General features: G+C 37.9%; 1 protein-coding gene across 1 annotated transcript in view; it reads right to left on the bottom strand.

The window, feature by feature from the left end:
- Positions 1 to 19853, bottom strand: part of CAMKMT (calmodulin-lysine N-methyltransferase) — a 501359-nt gene that overhangs the window by 467092 nt on the left and 14414 nt on the right. Inside the window, 1 exon segment of the mRNA XM_021001297.2 lies at positions 518 to 582. Within this exon segment, the coding sequence (XP_020856956.1) occupies positions 518 to 582 (65 nt within the window).

The raw sequence follows: 19853 nt of genomic DNA, 5'->3' as shown, positions 1-19853 counted from the left end.
GTGCAGGGCCTAATACAGTGCCTTGCACATTGCAGGGGTTTAATGAAGTGTTTAATATTGTTTGAATGAAAACGAACTGAATTAAATTTAGTCAATAACACATTTTGTGCTTTACAACTGCCATTTTCTGCTGATATGTGACTTCAAGCAGAGAAAATTCTATAGGATTATACCTCTAGTAAAGAAAGATGCCTTCCTGGTTAGGTAGTCAGATAAAATATTTACTCTCTCAATATATCCTCTGTTTCTCAGGAACTCAGATGGAAAGATGATACTCTGGTCACTTCCCTAATGGATCCATTTCTTTACCTATAATTTTTAAATTTATTCCACTAAAAGGAGGAAGGAAGCAAAAGAGAGAAAGCAGGTTGACTTTGCCAATAAAAAAAAAAGTTTCTCCTTTAATAACTTCTGCAGCTATATACAATTTTAATGTTAGTAAGAAAAAGCACATTGCACATTCATTTTTGTAAAATTCATAAAATGTATAAACAGAGAGAACAAACTTGCAACTTACAGATATTCCCTGTGTTGTCAAAGCTGGTAAAAATATCTTCAACATTTATGGGCCCCTGGTTATTCCTGGAAAGTAATCAAAGATCTTCTTTAATATTTGTGGAACATCAATATCCCTTAATCAAAAACAAATTGAAATTATTATATTGGTGATTCTTTATATAGCTGTCATACATCTGCAGCTAAAAAAGTCTTCCATAGGATCTCAGATTTAGAGCTGGAAGAGAGACCTTAGAGTTAATCAAATCCAATCCTCTCATTTTACAAATGAGGTAACTGAGGTACAAAGAAGTTAACTGACTTGCCCAAGGTCACACAGCTAAGCAACTGTCTGATACAGAATTCAAACCCAGGTCTTCCTGACTCCAAGAATACCCAGTCCATGACACACCATGTTGCCAGCCTTCCAATCTCATTTTCAGAAATATTTCATGATCACTAAAAGGGAAGAAAAAATTAACAAGAGTGAGCAAACTGCTTAAACAAACTGCTGAAATAGTCAACTTGGTAGCATTCTCTGCAGACTTTACTGGCACCAAAGACAAGACAGCGGCAGAGTAGGTGAGTGGACAAACCAGAGAATGTGTGTTCTTGCTCAGAATGTTTCATTTCCTTAAGGTTTGGGATCAGCTAGCATTACTATGAAGTAAGTTCCATGCCTTGTAGCACCCTCAAGGACATTATGGTGTGCTGGGTGAGAACAAGAAACATAGCAGACAAAATCTAAATCATAAGCTATTTTAAAAATAAGGAAGAATGGGATGGGCTTTTTTTTTAATTTGTTTTTGTATGCATATGAAACTTCTCACAGGAGTAATGAATCCTGATGCATAAACATGTAAATGTATCACATGGTTTCAGCCCCCTCCCCTACCCTGGTAATGGAGCTTGCTAGCCAGCACTTAGATGGCACAGACACACTTTACATCCACCAACTTTCTTTTTTTTTAATTAATTTTGAATTATCAACAATCACTTCCATAAGCTTTTGAGTTTTAAATTTTTCTCCCCCTCCCTCCCCAAGACGGTGCACAATATGATACAGGCTATACGTATACATTCCCATTAAACATATTTTCACATTAGTGATACTGTAAGTAAGAATTAGAACCAACAGGAGGAACCACCAGAAAGAGGAAACAAAACACAACAGAAGGAAAAAAAATAGCAAATAGTATGCTTCAATCTGCATTCAAACTCTATAGTTCTTTCTTTGGATGTGGATAGCATTTTCCATCATGAAAAATGGCCTTTGGAGATGTCTTACATCCTTGTATTGCTGAGAAGGGTTAAGTCTATCAATACTAGTCATCGTACAATGTGGCTGTTACTGTGTACAACGTTCTCCTGGTTCTGCTCACTTCACTCAGCATCAGAACATACAAGTCTTTCCAGGTTTTTCTGAAGTCAGCCTGTTCATCATTTCTTATAGCACAACAGTATTCCATTACATTCATATACCACAACTTGTTCAGCTATTCCCCAATTGATGGGCATCCTCTCAATTTCCAATTCTTTGCCACCACAAAAAGAGCTGCTATAAATATTTTTGTATATGTGGGTCCTTTTCCCATTTGTATGATCTCTTTGGGATATAGCCCTAGAAGTACTATTGCTGGGTCAAACATCAACTTTCTTTTTGACATTTTGATAATTGCATTTCAATATAACTGGCTTCCTTCGTAATCCTATTTATTTTACTTTGCACATTTAAAAACTTTATTCTGAGAAGGGGCCCACAGGCTTTACCATACTGTCACCAAAGGGGTCAATGACACAAAAAATGTTTAAAAAAAAAAAACCTGGAAGCACTTCAAGATTTGCAAAGAAATTTTCATGTTATCTCATTTGGCCCTCAGAACAACTCTATGATATAGACACTATTATTAATCCCATTTTACTGATAAGTGAACTAAGGCCAAAAAAGGTACATGGTCAATGAATATGTATTAAGTACCTACTATGTGCCAGGCACTGTGCTAATTAAGTGACTTACTGAAGGTCAAATAGCTAATAAGTGTCTCAGGCAGGATTTGAACTCAGGTCTTCCTCACTCCAAATCCATCTAAGGAATAGGTTTTTATTGAACCAGACACACATATCTGCCTGCTCTGTCATGTGACCAACAACAGATGGCTGGCCAGATTTGGGGGATAGTTCGTGATTGTGTAATTGAACAAAGCTAACTGACTAACATGGTTCAAAAAGTAACGCTTTGGCTTACTCACATCATATATTAACCCAGTGAGCTAACCAGCAAAGATGAAGCAGTGATTCTTCATCCTTGTTAAACATGTTATCCTGCCCCTTTTCTATGCACACCATTTTCAAGGTACAAGTACATAATACATGAATATCAATAGAAAGCATAGTAAATGTGAACTTTTTGTGAAATTTTTAGGATAAAAGGATTACTTTTCAATATCTAAAATAATACTGTAGCTAATCAATGGCCTATTGCCCCCCAAATCCTGTTTTACAGGTACACATGCTATCTTCATTAGTATATAAATAAATGCATATACTAATTCCATATAGTCCAGAACTTCTTATAGGAATTCACACATTTAAAAATCAGGAAAAAATTAACATTTAGCATATCTAAGACTAAATAAACTCAAAATAAAACAATCAAGATAAATGCAATTTTTAAAAAGTCAGAAACCAAGGGAAATAAGAAAAAACCAACAGGTGTATGGAGGAGGCACATGGTGTTCAGAGAGCAAATGTAATAGATTTTTGCAGAGTAGAAAAGGTAAAGATGACCCCAGCCTTCACAGAGGGTGGAGAAATGATCTAGCACTAAAATGAAGAGTCACACATATAGCATATGGAAAGAACAGATGTGAAAGCATTATGAAAATTCACAAGTCCTATTGCAAAGAGATCCTTTTTTAATTAACTAGTATAGGCAAAGGAAGAGTACAGTGGGCACATGCAAAAGGCACTAAGACAGGCGAGGTCAAAGGATACGAACAGTTTTCAAAGGAAGAAATTCAAGCTATTAACAACCATATGCAAAAAATGCTCCAAATCACTAATGATGGAAGAAATGCAAGTTAAGGAAACTCTGTGATTCCAGCTTATATCCACAAAATGGGCAAACATGACCAAAAAAGAGAAGGGCAAATATTGGAGATGAAGGGAAGCAGGTGTACACTAATGCTCCTTTGATGGAGCTGGGAATTGGTCCTGACTACTTTGAAAAACAATTTGGAACTATGTCTAAAAATTCATTAAACTGTATACCTTTGACTCAGAGACACCACTACAAGATTATGCCTCAAAAAAAATCAAAGAAAGATGAAAGAGATCCACATATGCAAAAACATTATAGCATCTCTTTTTGTAGTAGCAAAAAACTTATAACTAAGAGAGTAGCCATCTACTGGGGAATATTAAACAAACTATGATCATAAAGAAAATAATTTGTTTGAACAGTAGTAGAATGCTAGCAATTTCCTGACAGGGGAAAGTGATGGATAGCATCAAGATGTAGATGGAGACATACATTTCTGAACATAACCAATGCAAGAATTTGCTTTACTATACAGATTTGGTACAATAATTTTCTTTTTCTTTTGTTTGTGCTCAATTCAGGTGGGGAGAGACAAGAGAGGAAAAAAATTAATGCTTGCTAAATGAAAAAAATAATTTAACTTCTTTTCAAAAGCACTGCTAGGGGCTGTAGGTCCAGGGGTAGCTCCTATGCTATCTGAGGAACTGAAATAAATGAGCCACTGATGCTAGAAGAATATGTGTGTGTGTGTGTGTGTGTGTGTGTGTGTGTGTGTACGGAAATTAATTAGCACAGGGATATGAACTGGACTTACTATTTCACTGGTACAGAGAACCTCCAAATGAGGGAAGTGCTTCTACCAATGCAGATAGAAGTTCTCCACAACTTCCAGTCTCAGAGAGCTACCTTGAAGATGGAAAGATTGTGATTTGCCTATAATCTGCGTCAAAGGAAGAACCTGAATTCCAGGAATCCTCACTTCAAGGATGACTATGCATTCTTCCATTCTGCCTCTCATGGCAATTAATCAGCTCACTGATTAGAGCAGATGACTCTAAATAGCCAGCCTCAGTCTATCTGCCAGATTTTTATCCTCAACACCGATTGTCTATTAGACATTTATTTCAAATTGCATGTCCCAAAAACCTCTCAAACTGACGCACTGTCTTTCCTTTAAAACTCTCCCATCTTTCCACCTTTGATGTTTCTCTTGAAGGCAACATCTTTCTGGACTCCTCACTCTCCATCACTCCACATATCCAGTTACTAAACCTTGCTGTTTCTAACTTCAAAAAATCTCTCACCTCTGACCCCTTCTCTCCATTCATATATCTACCACATTAATTCAGGTCCTCAACCACTCTCGCCTAGATTACTACAAAAGCCACTTAATTGGACTCATTGCCTCAAGACTTACCACACCAGTTCATCCTATGTGCTGCTGCCAAAGTGGTTTTCTTTAAGCTCTGATCTGACCATGTGACTCCCCAACTCAATTAGGTCCAATGGCTTCCTTTTATTTCCTGGATCAAATATGAACTCCACTGTTAAGCTTTTAAATCCTTACACAATCTGGCACCAGACTATCTTTCCAGTCTCATTGGATATCACTCTCTTTCCTGCACTCTGCAATCTAGCCAAACTGGATTTCTCTAAGTTCCTCACACAGGACACTACATCTGTCATTTCTGGGCCTTTGTAATGTCTGCCTCGTAGACTGGGAGTGTATCCTCTCCTTAATCTGATTCAAAGTCTCTTCCTTTATGGTGCAGTTCATGTACCATCTTCTGCATAAAGCCTTTCCTAATCCCCACCCTATGTTCCACTCCAACTGCTAGTACTGTCCCTCTCAGGCTATCCTGTATTTATTACTTAATATATATTTGCATATATTGACCAATTTTAAAATTTTTCTCACTTACATGTAAAAAAAATTTGAACAATTTTTTTTTAAAATGTTAAGCTCCAAATTCTGTCCCTCCTTCCTGCCCCTTCCCCCCATTGGAAACGCAAGCCATTTAGTAAAGGTTATACATGTGCCGTCCTGCAAAACATATTTCCATATTAGCCATGTTACAACAGAAAACAGATTCCCCCCAAAAAGAATTCGAGAAAAATAAAGAAAGTTTTAAGACTGTGCGTCAATCTGCATTCAGACTTTATCAGTTCTTTCTCTGGTGGTGGATAGCATTTTTCATCATAAGTCCTTCAGAACTGTCTTGGATCACTGTATTACTCAGAATAGCTAAATGATTCACAACTGATCATTGTACAATATTACTGTTACTATGTACAATGTTCTCCTGGTTCTGTTCACTTCACTTTGCATGAGTTCACCTAAGTCCAGGTTTTCTGAAATCATCCTGGTCATCATTTCTTATAGCACAATAGTATTCCATCACTATCATACACCACAATTTATTTAGCCATTCCCCAACTGATGAGCATTCCCCTCAATTTCTAATTCTTTGGCACCACAAAAAGAGCTCCTATAAATATTTGTGTACACATAGGTCCTCTTCCTTTTCCTTTGATCTCTTTGGGATAGAGAGCTAGCAGTATTATTGCTGGGTCAAAGGGTATACATCGTTTTATAACCCTTTGGGCAGAGTTCCAAATTGCTCTCTAAAATGGTTGGATCAGTGCAAAACTCCACCAACAATGCATTAGTGTTACTGACCTTGTATTTATGCTGCATGACATTATATGTGTCCTTCTCTCTCCAAACAGAATGCAAAGTCTTTGAAAGCTGGGATTCTCATCCTTTTATTTGTTTCTTCAGTGCCTAGCACAGTGTCTTGCATATAGCAGGAGCTTAGTTAATATTTGTTGATTACTTGCTATATACACATGGAGGTACACTGCTATAGCTACATGGATGGAAGGGAGGGATGGATAGAGGGAAGGAATTGATGGATAGGTGCTTAGAGCAACAGATGGATGGATGGAAGGATAATACAGCCTAGCATCATTCCCTTCGGTAAATGTAGGGTAGTGCACACCAACAGTCATTCCTTAGTGAGGAATCTTCTTTCAGCTACACCATTAGTCACAAAGTCAAAGAGTGTTCCTTGTTCCCTGAGTCACCTTCTTCACTGAAGTGTCAATTCCATAAGCCTCTCTGCCTTCAAGCTTGTTTTTTGACATTATCTCTACAGGCTTCGATATTGCTGTATTTACAGTCGCAGCACTTAATATCAAATGAAGTTAAATTCTTACCAGCTGTTTAAGAATTCCAAACCTTCCCTTCAATTTTATCTCAAATGAGATAATATTTGTAAAGTTCTTATTGCAGTGCTTGGTACATAGTAAGTACTATATAAATATTAGTTATTATTATTATTATTATTACATTAGACTTTCTCTGTAGGTGACACAGTGTACACAGCACTGGCCCTGGACTCGAGAAGATCTGAGTTCAAATCCCGCCTCAGCACTTACTAGCTATGTGACCTTCAGCAATCCATTTAACCTTTTTCTGACTCAGTTTCCTCCACTGTAAAATGGGGATAATAAGAATACCTACCTCCTATGGATGTTATGAAGACAAAATAATATTTGTAAAGTGTTTTACAAATTGTAATGTGCTGAAAGTGCTATATACATGGTAACTATTAGCTAGAGATCAGTGTTTCAAAGACCTTTAATTGACATTAACCTGACTTCTTTCTCCTATGTCAACTGAGAATATATATTTTCCTATACAACCACAAAAAAAAATCCAACAATCTAAGACTTTATACAATCCCTCCAAGGTGATCTAAAGTACAAGGCCTAATGGTTAAACAGCAGGGACTGAAAATTATTTGAGGAAAGTCTGAAGGTGAATTGAAGAAGAGGAAAAAAAAAAACCCAGAGCCTCAAAATACTGTGAATTAAAAGGCAGGGTTAAAAGGAAACAGGTAGTAAGAAAGTAGTAAGGGGACAGCTAGGTGATGCAGTGGATAGAGCACCAGTCCTGGAGTCAGGAGGACCTGAGTTCAAATCCAGCCTCAGATACATAACACTCACTAGCTGTGTGACACTGGGCAAGTCACTTAACCTGACTGCCTCACAAAAAACAAAAAACAAAAAAATAAAACAGGGTAAGGGAGAGGGAATATATGATATGGAGGGTTGCAGAATGGTTATAGAAGAAAAACAAGTGAAAATCTCTATTCTAAAGCCATTCTCACAGACTAAGATTGCTCCAGAGCTCTTTTAAAAGCATTTTTTTAAATATACTTACTGGCTGCTTTCATTATTAGTGTAAGTTTAAATGCAGGACCTCAACTGGAACTTGGCAAAAAGTCCCTGCCTCCCTCCCTCCCTGAGCCCTCCACCTCTCCAGCTTTCCACTCTTCCTTCGCCCATCTCTGCCAAGAGATCCTGCCTGTTCTGTTTGCCTGGAGAAGAGCAGTCTACAATTATCAATGCATGTTATGCGGTGTAAGAATTTGTATGGCTATCTTGCATGTCTCTTCATGTTCCACTGGAGTCCTGTATTTGAAAGTCAAATTTTCTGGTTAGCTCTGGTCTTTTCATCAGGAATGCTTGAAAGTCCTCTATTTCACTGAATGACCATTTTTTTCCCCTGAAGGATTATACTCAGTTTTGCTGGGTAGGTGATTCTTGGTTGAAATCTTATCTCCTTTGCCCTCCGGAATATTATATTCCATGTCCTGCAGTCCTTTATTGTAGAAGCTGCTAAATCTTGTGTTATCCTGATTGTGTTTCCACAGTACTTGAATTGTTTCCTTCCGGCAGCTTGTAATATTTTCTCCTTGACCAGGGAACTCTGGAATTTGGCTACAATATTCCTAGGAGTTTTCCTTTGGGGATCTCTTTCAGGAGGAGATCTGCGGATTCTTTCAATTTCTATTTTGCCCTCTGGTTCTAAAATATCAGGACAGTTTTCCTTGATAATTTCTTGAAAGATTAAAAGCATTTTTAAAAAATGCTTTAAAGACATTTTTATCAGTCTTAGAAGGCAATCTTTATCAGTCACTTAGAGGGAGCAGAAAGCAGGATAGTCTAGTAGGAATTGATCTGAGTTTAAATCCCAGTTCTGCTGCATAACAGCCATGGGATGCTGGGAGAATCATTTCATGTCTCTGGGCATCTATAGCTAAGGGGTTTAAACTAGGGGGTCTCCAAGGACACTTCCAGCTCCTTCCACATCCACAATCCCACAATAAGTGGTTACCACATATGAATATGGAAGAACAATACATTCCAAGGACTTATAACTCATACAGACACCCCCTCTCCCAACAGAGATCACAGTTCTTCTGCATCTTAGCCTTCAAGAGTTGCTGTGGCTTAAAAAAATTAATTACTTTGCAGTCAACTGGGTAATCAGACCAAACTTAGCTAGGCTGTTCATCCCTAGGGCCATACTCAAAGCCCTTCTAACTTGATAGAATCTCCTGGAGCTTGTCATAGCTTTCAAGAGCCCAGGATCACCTCTAGTCAACAATGAGGCTTCAGTATAGAAAAAAACGACATGGAAACTTTTAAAACTACCACCACAATAGTTTAAGCTTTTTAAGCAAAGCCGACTCAGATCTAGGGCATAATTTCACATGCCCAAAATTACAACTGCATGAAAATCAATCTAAATAGGTAATCCTTTCCATTTTCTTTTTGTTTGTTTGTTTGTTTGTTTGTTTTTTAGGCAATTGGGGTTAAGTGACTTGCCCAAGGTCACACAGCTAGTAAGTGTCAAGTGTTTGGTCTGAGGCCAGATTTGAACTCAGGTCCTCCTGAATCCAGGGCCGGTGCTCTACGCAGTGCACCACCTAGCTGCCCCCCAATCCCTTCTGTTTTCTACATATAAGTAGGACATATTTTAATGGCACTAGACTCATATCTAGAGGTCTTAGACTGAGGAGACAACAGGGAGAACAAAAATGTTTACTAACACTCATTCTCCTACTACAACAATTACTAAGTGACAACCACCACCACCATCACCACCACTACTACTACTATGCCTTTATATCTCTAGAGATAAAATTCTCACTCTCTCATGTAAGAACTATACCTACGATAGGTTACAGTTGTGTAATCTTCATGCCATCAAACTGACTTTACACACAATTCCTCCCTATCACTAGCCTGTGTTACCTGAGAATCCACATGGCATATGCCATGATTTACGTGTACCCTCTAGCTAAAGAATGTGGCCTTTGGGGGTTGATTTTTTTTTTCCCTAGAGAAGCTCGTTGTAATTTTGCTGCAGTAGGCTCTTTGTATTAGAAGGATGCACCATAGTCAAAGACAATGTCATTCTTGACTTCTTGCCCATTCTACACTCCCAGGACAAGCAGAAAGTCAAGAGTGACAGCCCTCTAATTCAGCAGTCGTCATAGCAACACAAGTCCTACACAAAGAATGGAGGACAGTTCAGGCCTCTCAGCTTTTTATGTACCTAAGACATGTACACATTTATGAATGAATAACACAAGCACTTCTACAGTACCCAATACAATAGAGGTACTTTAAAGCAACCGTAACATGCAAATTCCTATTACACTAAAATGAAATGCAGGTTTTAGGGGAAAAAATAATCCTGGGATTGAGCTATAAGTAGCCTCTATTTAAGACCAAGAAGTAGTCTGGAGAGAACAGGACAAACAGCTCAATATTTTTTTTGTATAAACATCTCTAATGACAGATTGGCTAAAGGCAGCTTTTTCTACATATCCTTTTGATGACAAAAGAGCCTCTTAGATGAAGATAATGGTAAAGTACCAAAGGGTCAGGAATGTTTTGCTAGTAAAGAACTTTAAGGGTCACTCATAAATCAATCTTCTCATTTTAGATTTTTAAAGTCTTGGTATTTGCTCTGGCATGGTTTACTATGTTCATGTACATAGGAGAGAAAGGATATATCCTGGGATACTTGCAAACCTAGTTTTTAAGTTCCCTTTGACTTTGTCAAAGGGTCTCTCTTATTCTTTTCTCTCTAGTCATGATTTTGCTGATCTCATCCACTTCCTATGTTCAGTCATCACACAGCTAATTCCTGGGATCTATGCATAGTACAAATCTCTCCCATGAATTCTTACTGAGCTCTAATCTCCAACTACCTATTGAATATTTCCATCTGGATATTCCACTGGCACCTCAAAGGTCCAAAAGTGAATTCATCATCTTCCTACCTAAACTTGCTCTTCCTTCCAATTTCTCTAATTCTGCTGAAGGCCCCAACATTACTACTAGGCTCATCATCTGGCCTGAAACCTTCAGTGAGCATTAAATCTTCTTCTCCCTTATCCAATGTTCCACAAAATCTCTTTCCTACCATCCTTTTATTTTCACTCACACCACACCAACCTAAATCAGGCCTTTCTAATTTGATGGAACCTCCTAGAACTTCAGTATTCTGTGACCTACGGCTATAGGACAAAAGAATATTCATATTGTTAAAAGACCAATTTCTGTTTCAGATAAAAATTGGGGGTCATCAAGGGAATATGGCAGTCTCCCAAAGATAATCTCCTCCTCTCATTCAATTCTGGGACCCACTTGTCCATTAGCAGTGTTTGTCCAAGATCTAATGGATGAGTTCTGGTGGTTGCCTATTCATCCACTAAGTTTTTCTAGAGAAGATAGTTAAGCCAAACTCTTTTGAATGAGAATCACAGAACTTTCAAGTGAGGCAGGATTTCACCAATCATTTAATCTAAACCCTACCTGAAAGGCAATCCCAGTGAGGCCATTTTTTATGTTAAGCCTAAATGTTCCTCTTTGCAAAATCCACCCATTGCTCGCAGTTCTTCCCTCTGGAGATAAACCGAACACATGTAATCATTCCTCCATAGGACAGCTCTCCAAACACTTGAACACAGCTACTTTGCCCTCCTCCAAATCTACTCTTCCCCAGGCTAAATATCCAGTTTTTTCAGCCTATTCCCAGTTTTCTTCAAAGCTCAGTTCAAGTGCCTCCTTCCATCTGAAGCCTTTACCCAAGACTTCACAAGAAAAGAGGAAGGGAGTAAGGGGAGGGGAGGGATGGAAAAAGAGAGAGAGCTGTAATGGGGAAAGAGGTGGGAGGGAGGAGAGAAAAGAGAGACACACAGAGAAAGAGGGAAATGCAGGTACATATGATCTCCCTTAACTTGATTTTAAGCTCCTCCAACAGATGCTGTTTCACTCGTGTCTACGCATCCCCAGCACCTGGTACACTGCCTGGTACAGAGCAGGCCCTTCATAAATGCTTGTTGATTAATGACTGCCTGATATGACATTGATCCAAGGCCCTTCACTATCCTGGTTGTCTTTCTCTGAATGCTCCCCAGTTTAATGACGTCTTTCTTAAACTGTGGTGCCCAGAACTGAACACAATATTCCGTATTTGTTCTGACAAAACAGAGCCAGGGTACAGAGGAATTATCCCTTCCATATTCCTGGATGTTCTGCCTCTCTTGAGATAGCCCAAGTTTGCATTAGCTTTTGTGAAAGCCACATCACATTGCAGACTTATGACTTTCAATGCACTCAGAGTGCAGTCCACTAAAACCCCTAGACCTTTTTCATGCAAACTGTTGCCTGACCATGCCTCCCCTATTATACTTATGATGTCAATATTTTTTTTGAAACCAAGTATAAGGCTTTTTAGAGATATACATATAACTACTGAATTTCATCTTACAGCATTAAGCTCCACACACTAGCTCAGTGTTTTCCAAAGTGAGGTGCATGAGACAATCCATGAACGTAAAATTATATGAATGAGAAAGTAGACATATAAGTCATTACTGATATTCCCTTTTTTTCCCCACCCCTCTGTGATGCCCTCAGAAGAGATCTCTAAATGCCTTCATAATTGTGTCACCCTCATTCAGATCTCTTCTTTATAGGACGCCCTCTGGTCCCATCCAGGGGATTTTCCTATCTCTCTTCTTTTCAGTACAATTTCTTCTACCTCCTCTATAAATTCCAAGGGTGGGAGCTCTCCTGTTCTTGATGGTGAAAAGAGTGTAATAAAAATACCTTTGCAGATCTCCATCTTTGTTCTATTGTTTTGTCCTTCTAGCTTTTATCCTCAAAATCCTTCTAGTAACTCAGGGTTCCAAAGGACAGAGCACATGCTCTGGCAGGTTATACCATGCTGAACAGGCTTTTGAGTATAGTAAGAGTATGGTACATACAACAGACTATGTCTTCTTTCCAAGGACCAGCCCAGCTAAGAACAGAAAAGCTCTTTACCAGGAGACTGGTCAATTCTCAAGGCAATGGCAACCCAATTTTAAAAAATGGCCCTCAGTCTTATGTGTCCCCCTTCCACTTCTGAAGTGAAGGTGACAAAGTAGCAGAAAAGGGAATAAGAATCACACAATTTTTAGGTTGTCTGTAAACATTAACTTAGACTTTAGTATGGTAAGATCTTTGTCTAATGACCAACAAATGGACACACAACTACAAGAACTGAATCATAGCAGTACTGACATTTTGACCATAGACAAAATGGAAAAATAGAAGGAGTTGCACAGTTTCTTCTTGAAGAGGCAAATAAAGGAGATGGCAGAGTTGATTTAACTGTGCATCCAAAGAGAATAAAAAACATCATTTCATAGGCCATTTGATCATTTCATACATTGCAATGCTCATAATAAGTATGTGCAAAAAAAACTATCATAAAAATAATTACAGGTTGTATATCAACATCTGTTACAAGAAATGAAGAGGTAAAGAAACTATAACAAGAGAATGAATGAAAAAGCATTTATTAAGCACTTACTATGTGCCAACTATTATGCTAAGCACTACAGAAACAAACTGAGAAATATTGCAGTCGCTGCTCTCAAGGAACTCATATTCTAAAAGAGGGGAACAACATACAGAGGAGGTTTCAACTGCAAGTCCAATGGAAAAGCCCAGTAGTCTTCACAGTGTCATGGCAAGCAGATGGCAATGTATCTTATTTTCATTGATAAAATCATATCGGTTTCTGATACTGATCTGATGGCACCAAGGACTTGGAGGTAAGAATTGTCTTTTCATGATCTTCAAATAGACGTGGCTATTAAGGATGCAGGAGACCATAGCATTTGGAAAGGCAAATGCCACATAAAGACTGCTCCGCTGAATGATGGCTGGAAGCAGGGTGGGTGGTCTGAAGGGCCTCTGCCAAGGTCTGAGGGGAGACAGTGGTGCAGACTGTGGTAATGAAATCACCTAGCACATGCTACCCCTGGACTCCCCCTCAGGGCACCATGCTAAAGAACTTTATCAGGTGGAGGAAGGGCAAACTTGTGATTTCATTGGTTCAGGGAGCCCCCTAGTGATCAAATTCCTTTCAATTAATGCAAATCATCAACTGTTCTGCAACAGAAATTTGACAGGAGAATTAAGAGAATAAGTGACTTGCCTAGAATCATACAGTCAGTGTGTGTGAAGGCAGAACATGAATGCAGGTCATTCTGGCTCTAAGGCCAGCTCCCTATCCACTATGTATGTAGTCTCTCAAGAATTCTGTAAGAGCCTCCAAAGTAAATCAACATATACATGATAGTTGGTGGCTCCAAAGCAAAGCAGACATAGGAAAGAATAGTGAAAAATTTAAGAGAAATTGAATCAAGACTAAGGAAAGAGAAAAACCAAACGTGGGCCACCTAGAAACCTCATCATGACTCACATCTTGAACACTTTCTTTGAGAAATGGATCAGAAGCAGTGGATAGAGCACCAGCCCTGGAGTCAGGAGGACCTGAGTTCAAATCCAGCCTCAGACAGTTGACACTTACTAGCTATGTGACTTTGGGCAAGTCACTTAACCCCACTGCCGGAAGGAAGGAAGGAAGGAAGGAAGGAAGGAAGGAAGGAAGGAAGGAAGGAAGGAAGGAAGGAAGGAAGGAAGGAAGGAAGGAAGGAGGAAGAAAGGAAGGAAGGAAGGAAGGAAGGAAGAAGGAAGAAGGAAGAAGGAAAGAAAGAAAGAAAAAGAAAGAAAGAAAGAAAGAAAGAAAGAAAGAAAGAAAGAAAGAAAGAAAGAAAGAAAGAAAGAAAGAAAGAAAGAAAGAAATTGATCAGAAGGTACTGGACATGATAAGCACTAAATCAAAAAAAATGAAATCCACTATGTTTTTATGGGCAAAAAACTATTTATTGATATAACAGTAATTCCTGAATCAGTTGTTTCTGTAAGTCATATAACTGACTTTTTGGAGCAAAGAGAAAAATTAATACAAAGCTAGAGGAATAAAAATGAGATAGAAGATGTGGTGTGCAATGAAAACTATTGTTTAAATATACTATAGGAAGAATGGACCCATTTAAATAAGCTATTGATGTCAAAAACAGTATATAAACTCCTCCCAATTCCTTCCTTTATAGAGAGCAGAAACTGGACTTTTGGTCTCACTCCACTCTGCATCTGCTACTTTGCCTGGTTTCAAGTCCATGGAAAAAGATGCTCCATCACCGCCTTGGTGCTCCTCCTATTGTCACCCCTGCTCTCTTGCTTCCTTTTGTGTGTTGTCTCCCGATTAGACTGTAAGCCCCTTGAGGGTAGGGACTGTCTTTCTTTTTATTAATAGCATACCCTTCACAAAGCCCAGTTCCTGGCATACAATAGCTGCTTAATAAGTGTTTACTGGATTGAACTGGATGAAAGAATGTCAATTCCATTTACAAGTAAGTTCATCTTTCCATGATTACCAAAACTTACTAAGGCACTGACAATGTCACACAAGGATCACAAGCCTCAGACACATTTAATAACATCCTATTGCCCACTGAATAAAATATACAAATTTCTGTTATTTAAGGTCTTCTGGCTTCAATCTACCTTTCCAACCTCATTTTCTTTTTTGTTTTTCAGGAAGTACGTGAATTTATTGACTGTATTATAGAAAAAATAAGTACCTCAAAAATTTGAGATTACACCCTATAAACTTAGATTTAAAACTACATTTCCTATTGCTTTTTTTTTAACAGTTTTATTTAAAGTTTTGAATTCCAAATTCTATCCCTTCTTCCCTCCTGCCTCCCTGAGAAAGTAAGCATTCAGATATAGGTTATACATGTGCAATTATGTAAAACATTTTCATATTAGTCATTTTGTATAAGAAGAGTCGAATAAAAGAAAAAATGAAAGTGAAAAATAGCATGCTTCAGTCTGTATTCAATCAATATTAGTTCTTTCTCTGGAGGCAGATATTATGCTTCATTACTAGTCCTTTGAGATTGTCTTAGAGATCATTGTATTGCTGAGAATAGCTAGTCATTCACAGTTCTTCACTGAAAAACACTGCTGTTACTGTGTACAACATTCTCCTAGTTCTGTTCACTTCACTATGCATCAGTTCAGGTAAGTCTTCCAGGTTTTTCTAAAATCATCCTGCTTGTCATTTCTTATAGCACAATAATATTCCATTACAATCATATACCACAACTTGTTTAGCCATTCTCCAATTGATGGGCATCCCTTCGATTTCTAATTCTTAGCCACCACAAAAAGAACTGCTATAAATGTTTTTGTAGAAATAGGCCCTTTCCCCCTTTCCTGGATGTCTTTGAGATATAAACCTAGAAGTGGTATTGCTGGATCAAAGGCACAAACAGCTTTATAGCCCTTCAGACACAGTTCCAAACCGTTCTCTAGAATGGCTGGATCAGTTCACAACTCCACCAACAATGCATTAGTGTCCCAATTTTCCCACATCCCTCCAACATCCAACATTTTCCTTTTTTGTCACATTAGCTACTCTGAGGTGGTACCTCAGAATTGTTTTAATTTGCATTTCTCTGATCAATGGTGATTTAGAGCATTTTTTCATGTGATTGTAGATAGCTTCGATTTCTTTGTCTGAAAACTGCCTGTTCATATCCTTTGACCATTTATCAATTGGGGAATAACTTGTATTTCTATAAATTTGACTCAGTTCTCTATATGTGAGAAATGAGATCTTTGTCAGAAATATTTGTTGCAAAAACTTTTTCCCGGTTTTCTGCTTTCCTTATAATTTTGCCAACCCTTATTTTCTATTCCTTCTTTTCACATACTCTACATTCTAGTCAAGTTGAACTACAAGCTGTTCTATCAACATTTTCTGAATCCTTCTCTTCTTTCCAGAGAGAGCTTAGTTACCAACTCTTCTATGAAGCCATGACTGGTCAACTAAGCTAAAAGTATTCTCTCCCTCCTCAAATTTTGCTTATCTATATATATCTATATCTATACACAAATTATATACACATTATATATGTATATATATACATATATAATGTGTATATATATATATAAAATTTGATACACACACACACACACACACACACACATCCCTCTTCTCCTTCCCAGTCCCCTAAACTGATCCTAATATGAAATCATCTCTTATCACCTTACCATCTTGATTGCTCTGCTGTGGACATGTAGCAGACTGTCAATGCCTTTCTCAAAATATGGTGCCCAGAGCTAAACACAAATAGTCCAGTGGGTTAAGGTTGAATAGAATAGTGTCGCCCTATAACTTCCCTTGTTCTCTATACTAGGTTTCTGTTAATCCAGTCCAAAAACACTCCAGCTTTTGGGGGGCTGCCATGTCACCCTGTCGACTCTTAATGAATTTGCAGCTTGCTGTCTAGACATATTTCAATAGGACTGCAATGTGTGCAGGTTATCTTTTTAACCAAAAATACTCTGCATTTACCTTTTTCACATTTTGTATTTATTTACCCATAAGTATGTTGTTTCTTTCTAGGAGAATGTAATTTCCTTAATGGCAGAGACTATACTGTGTCTTGTCTTCCTGTATCACTATGTCTTACACCAAGTAGGAAATCAATAAATGATTGTGGACTGAATTGAACTAACCTACATGTAGGACTTTATATTTATTCCTAATACACTCCAGCTCATTAGATTTGACCCATCATTCTGGCCTGCAGAGATCTCTCTAGATCCTGACTATGATCCAAAACATTAGTCATCCCTCTCAGCTTCATGACGCTTGCTACCCCGATAAGGGCACCCCACCCTCCAGATCAGGATGAAGATCCCAGCTGACAAAAATGAACAAGTTTTTGTTTTCAGTCATAAGCAGTCAGCCTTGGTTAGAGTCTGAAGAACTGTGCCACTGATTATGAAATTAACTAACAGTGATAGCACTCAAGCAACAAGCATTTATTAAACATTTACTTTGTGTATGAGAGACTGTGCTACGTATTAAGAAAATAAAGGGAAAAACGCAGTCCCTGCCCTGAGGAGCCCACATTCTAATGGAGATGACAATATGCAAATAAGTATGTCTATACAAAACCAATACAGAGTACACTGGAGGACATCTCAGAGGGAAAGAACAAGCAATAGTAACACTAGTGCATTTGTACAGAGTGCCACAGTTTACAAAGTATTTTAACATGCATTTTCTCATTTGATACTTAACAAAAACTCTATGAGGGTAAAGTTATGAGCAAGCTGGAATACTGAGGGCTTGCAAGCTATAGTGAAAAGAGTGATGGCCTTTGGGTCAAAAGGCCTGGGTTTAAATCCTGGCTGTAACACTTGGGAGTTCTATGATTTGGGAAAATCATTTAACCTGTGAGTTTCAGTTTCACATCTGTAAAATGGGATTGATAAACTATGCACTAACCACCCCACACAACTGTTGTGGGAAAAGCATCTTCGCAAATTTTACCCTGTTGTATAAATGTGAGTTATAAGCATTACCCTTTTTACTGGATTAGGAAACTGAGGCTCAATAAAATTAAGTGAGTTAGTCACTTCACATAATCAGCAATTATCTACAGATTCTCAGTCCAGTTTTCTGGAATTCCACAACATACAAAAAGCAAAGGTTATCTTGGCAGAATTTCAAAGCAAAAACTTCCATAAAGTACAATGTTTATATCATATAGTACAGAATTTTATTCATTCAAAAAATATTCACTGAGTAACCAGTTTGGTACGATACTAAGACTACACTTATTTTGTTGGAATGAGTGAAGTTATTTAACTCATCCCTCTGCTTCCCAGAATCACTGTACTTAAGATACCACAAATAGATCGGTAACGATTTTAAAATGCATCCAGGAATGGAGAGTCCACATCCACTAGGGAGGCAGCATGGATGAGTGAAAAGAGTGTCACACTTGAAGTCAGGAGACCTAAGTTCGAGGCTACAAAAATCATTAACTGTATGATTATGACTCAGACTCTTAACCCCTCTGAGCTTCAGTTTCTTCATCCACAAAAGAAGGACAATACTTGTACTTTTCATAGGGTTGTTATAAGAAAAGTACTCTATAATCTTTAAAGCACTATATCGATGTGAATTGTCATTATTATTACTGTCCTCCCTGACTAATCTTTCTCAGAGCTTAAAATTCTTCTTGCTAGAGTTTAAACTCTTTTTCTCTTATTCTTTCCTCAACTGATATAGAAAATAACTGATCGGCAACCTCTGTTGTAATAATCTGTCTTATTCTTGAAAACTATTATTAGATTGCCCCTTATTCTTTCCTTCTTTTAATCTTTCCTCAAAGACACTATTTTTCAACACAGTCATTTTCTTTCCTATTCTCAGGGCTCGCTGCAAGTGGATCACATAAAGCTTTGATCAGTGTTAAGCGTTATAAAAGGATTAAAAATCTCTAAATTTTGATTTTCTATTTGAGGTCTTCGACAACACAAGGAAATCATAAAAATAGATCCCAAATATCCTTCTCCACTTGCCCAAGCACTACCAAACCCTAAAATTGTATTTAGTGCAACCGCCTTATAAAGCTTAGCTTTTTCTTTTGAATTAAAATATACCACAAAACACATACTATGAATAGATATCCTTTGTGAAGGTGATTTTTTTCTTCTTAAAAACTCATCATCACCTTATTTTATCCTCATTCAGTCATATTTTCCACATAAAACGTGATCTTTCTCCTTCACAAAGCTCCTGTAAAACTGCTCCTCCTTCCCTTTCAAAATGTATGCTCTTGTCAGAACACAAAATTAAACACCTCCAGTAGCATTATACAGTACAGCTATGTCAGAAAATTAACTGAGTAAAATAGACATCTTGTTACTGCAGTTAACTGTTCCCCTCTCTGTTTTCATAATCATTTTAAAAGGTACTACTGTCTCCACTGCTTCATACAATATCAATGTCTTCAGCTGAACTTTCTCTCTCTATTCTTGAGGCTCTATTCTGGAGATGAAAAAATGTCAAAGGGAAGGGAAAAAAAACCTGATTTTCAGGTACTTGGAGAGCAGTGGAATTCAGAAAAATCTTGTTTTCACTTTTAGCCTTCTTTGCATCAAGGAGAACTTTACTTTGTGTCACTAGCAAAAGCTATAAGGAAAAGATTAAATGAACCTTTTGATTTGCAACCCACAGAAT

This window comes from Phascolarctos cinereus, unplaced genomic scaffold, assembly GCF_003287225.1.
Source record: "Phascolarctos cinereus isolate Bilbo 61053 unplaced genomic scaffold, phaCin_HiC Scaffold_2;HRSCAF=192, whole genome shotgun sequence".
Taxonomy (NCBI): Eukaryota; Metazoa; Chordata; class Mammalia; order Diprotodontia; family Phascolarctidae; genus Phascolarctos; species Phascolarctos cinereus.
Note: the sequence above shows the minus strand (reverse complement) of the source record. Positions and strands in the feature narration are given on the sequence as shown.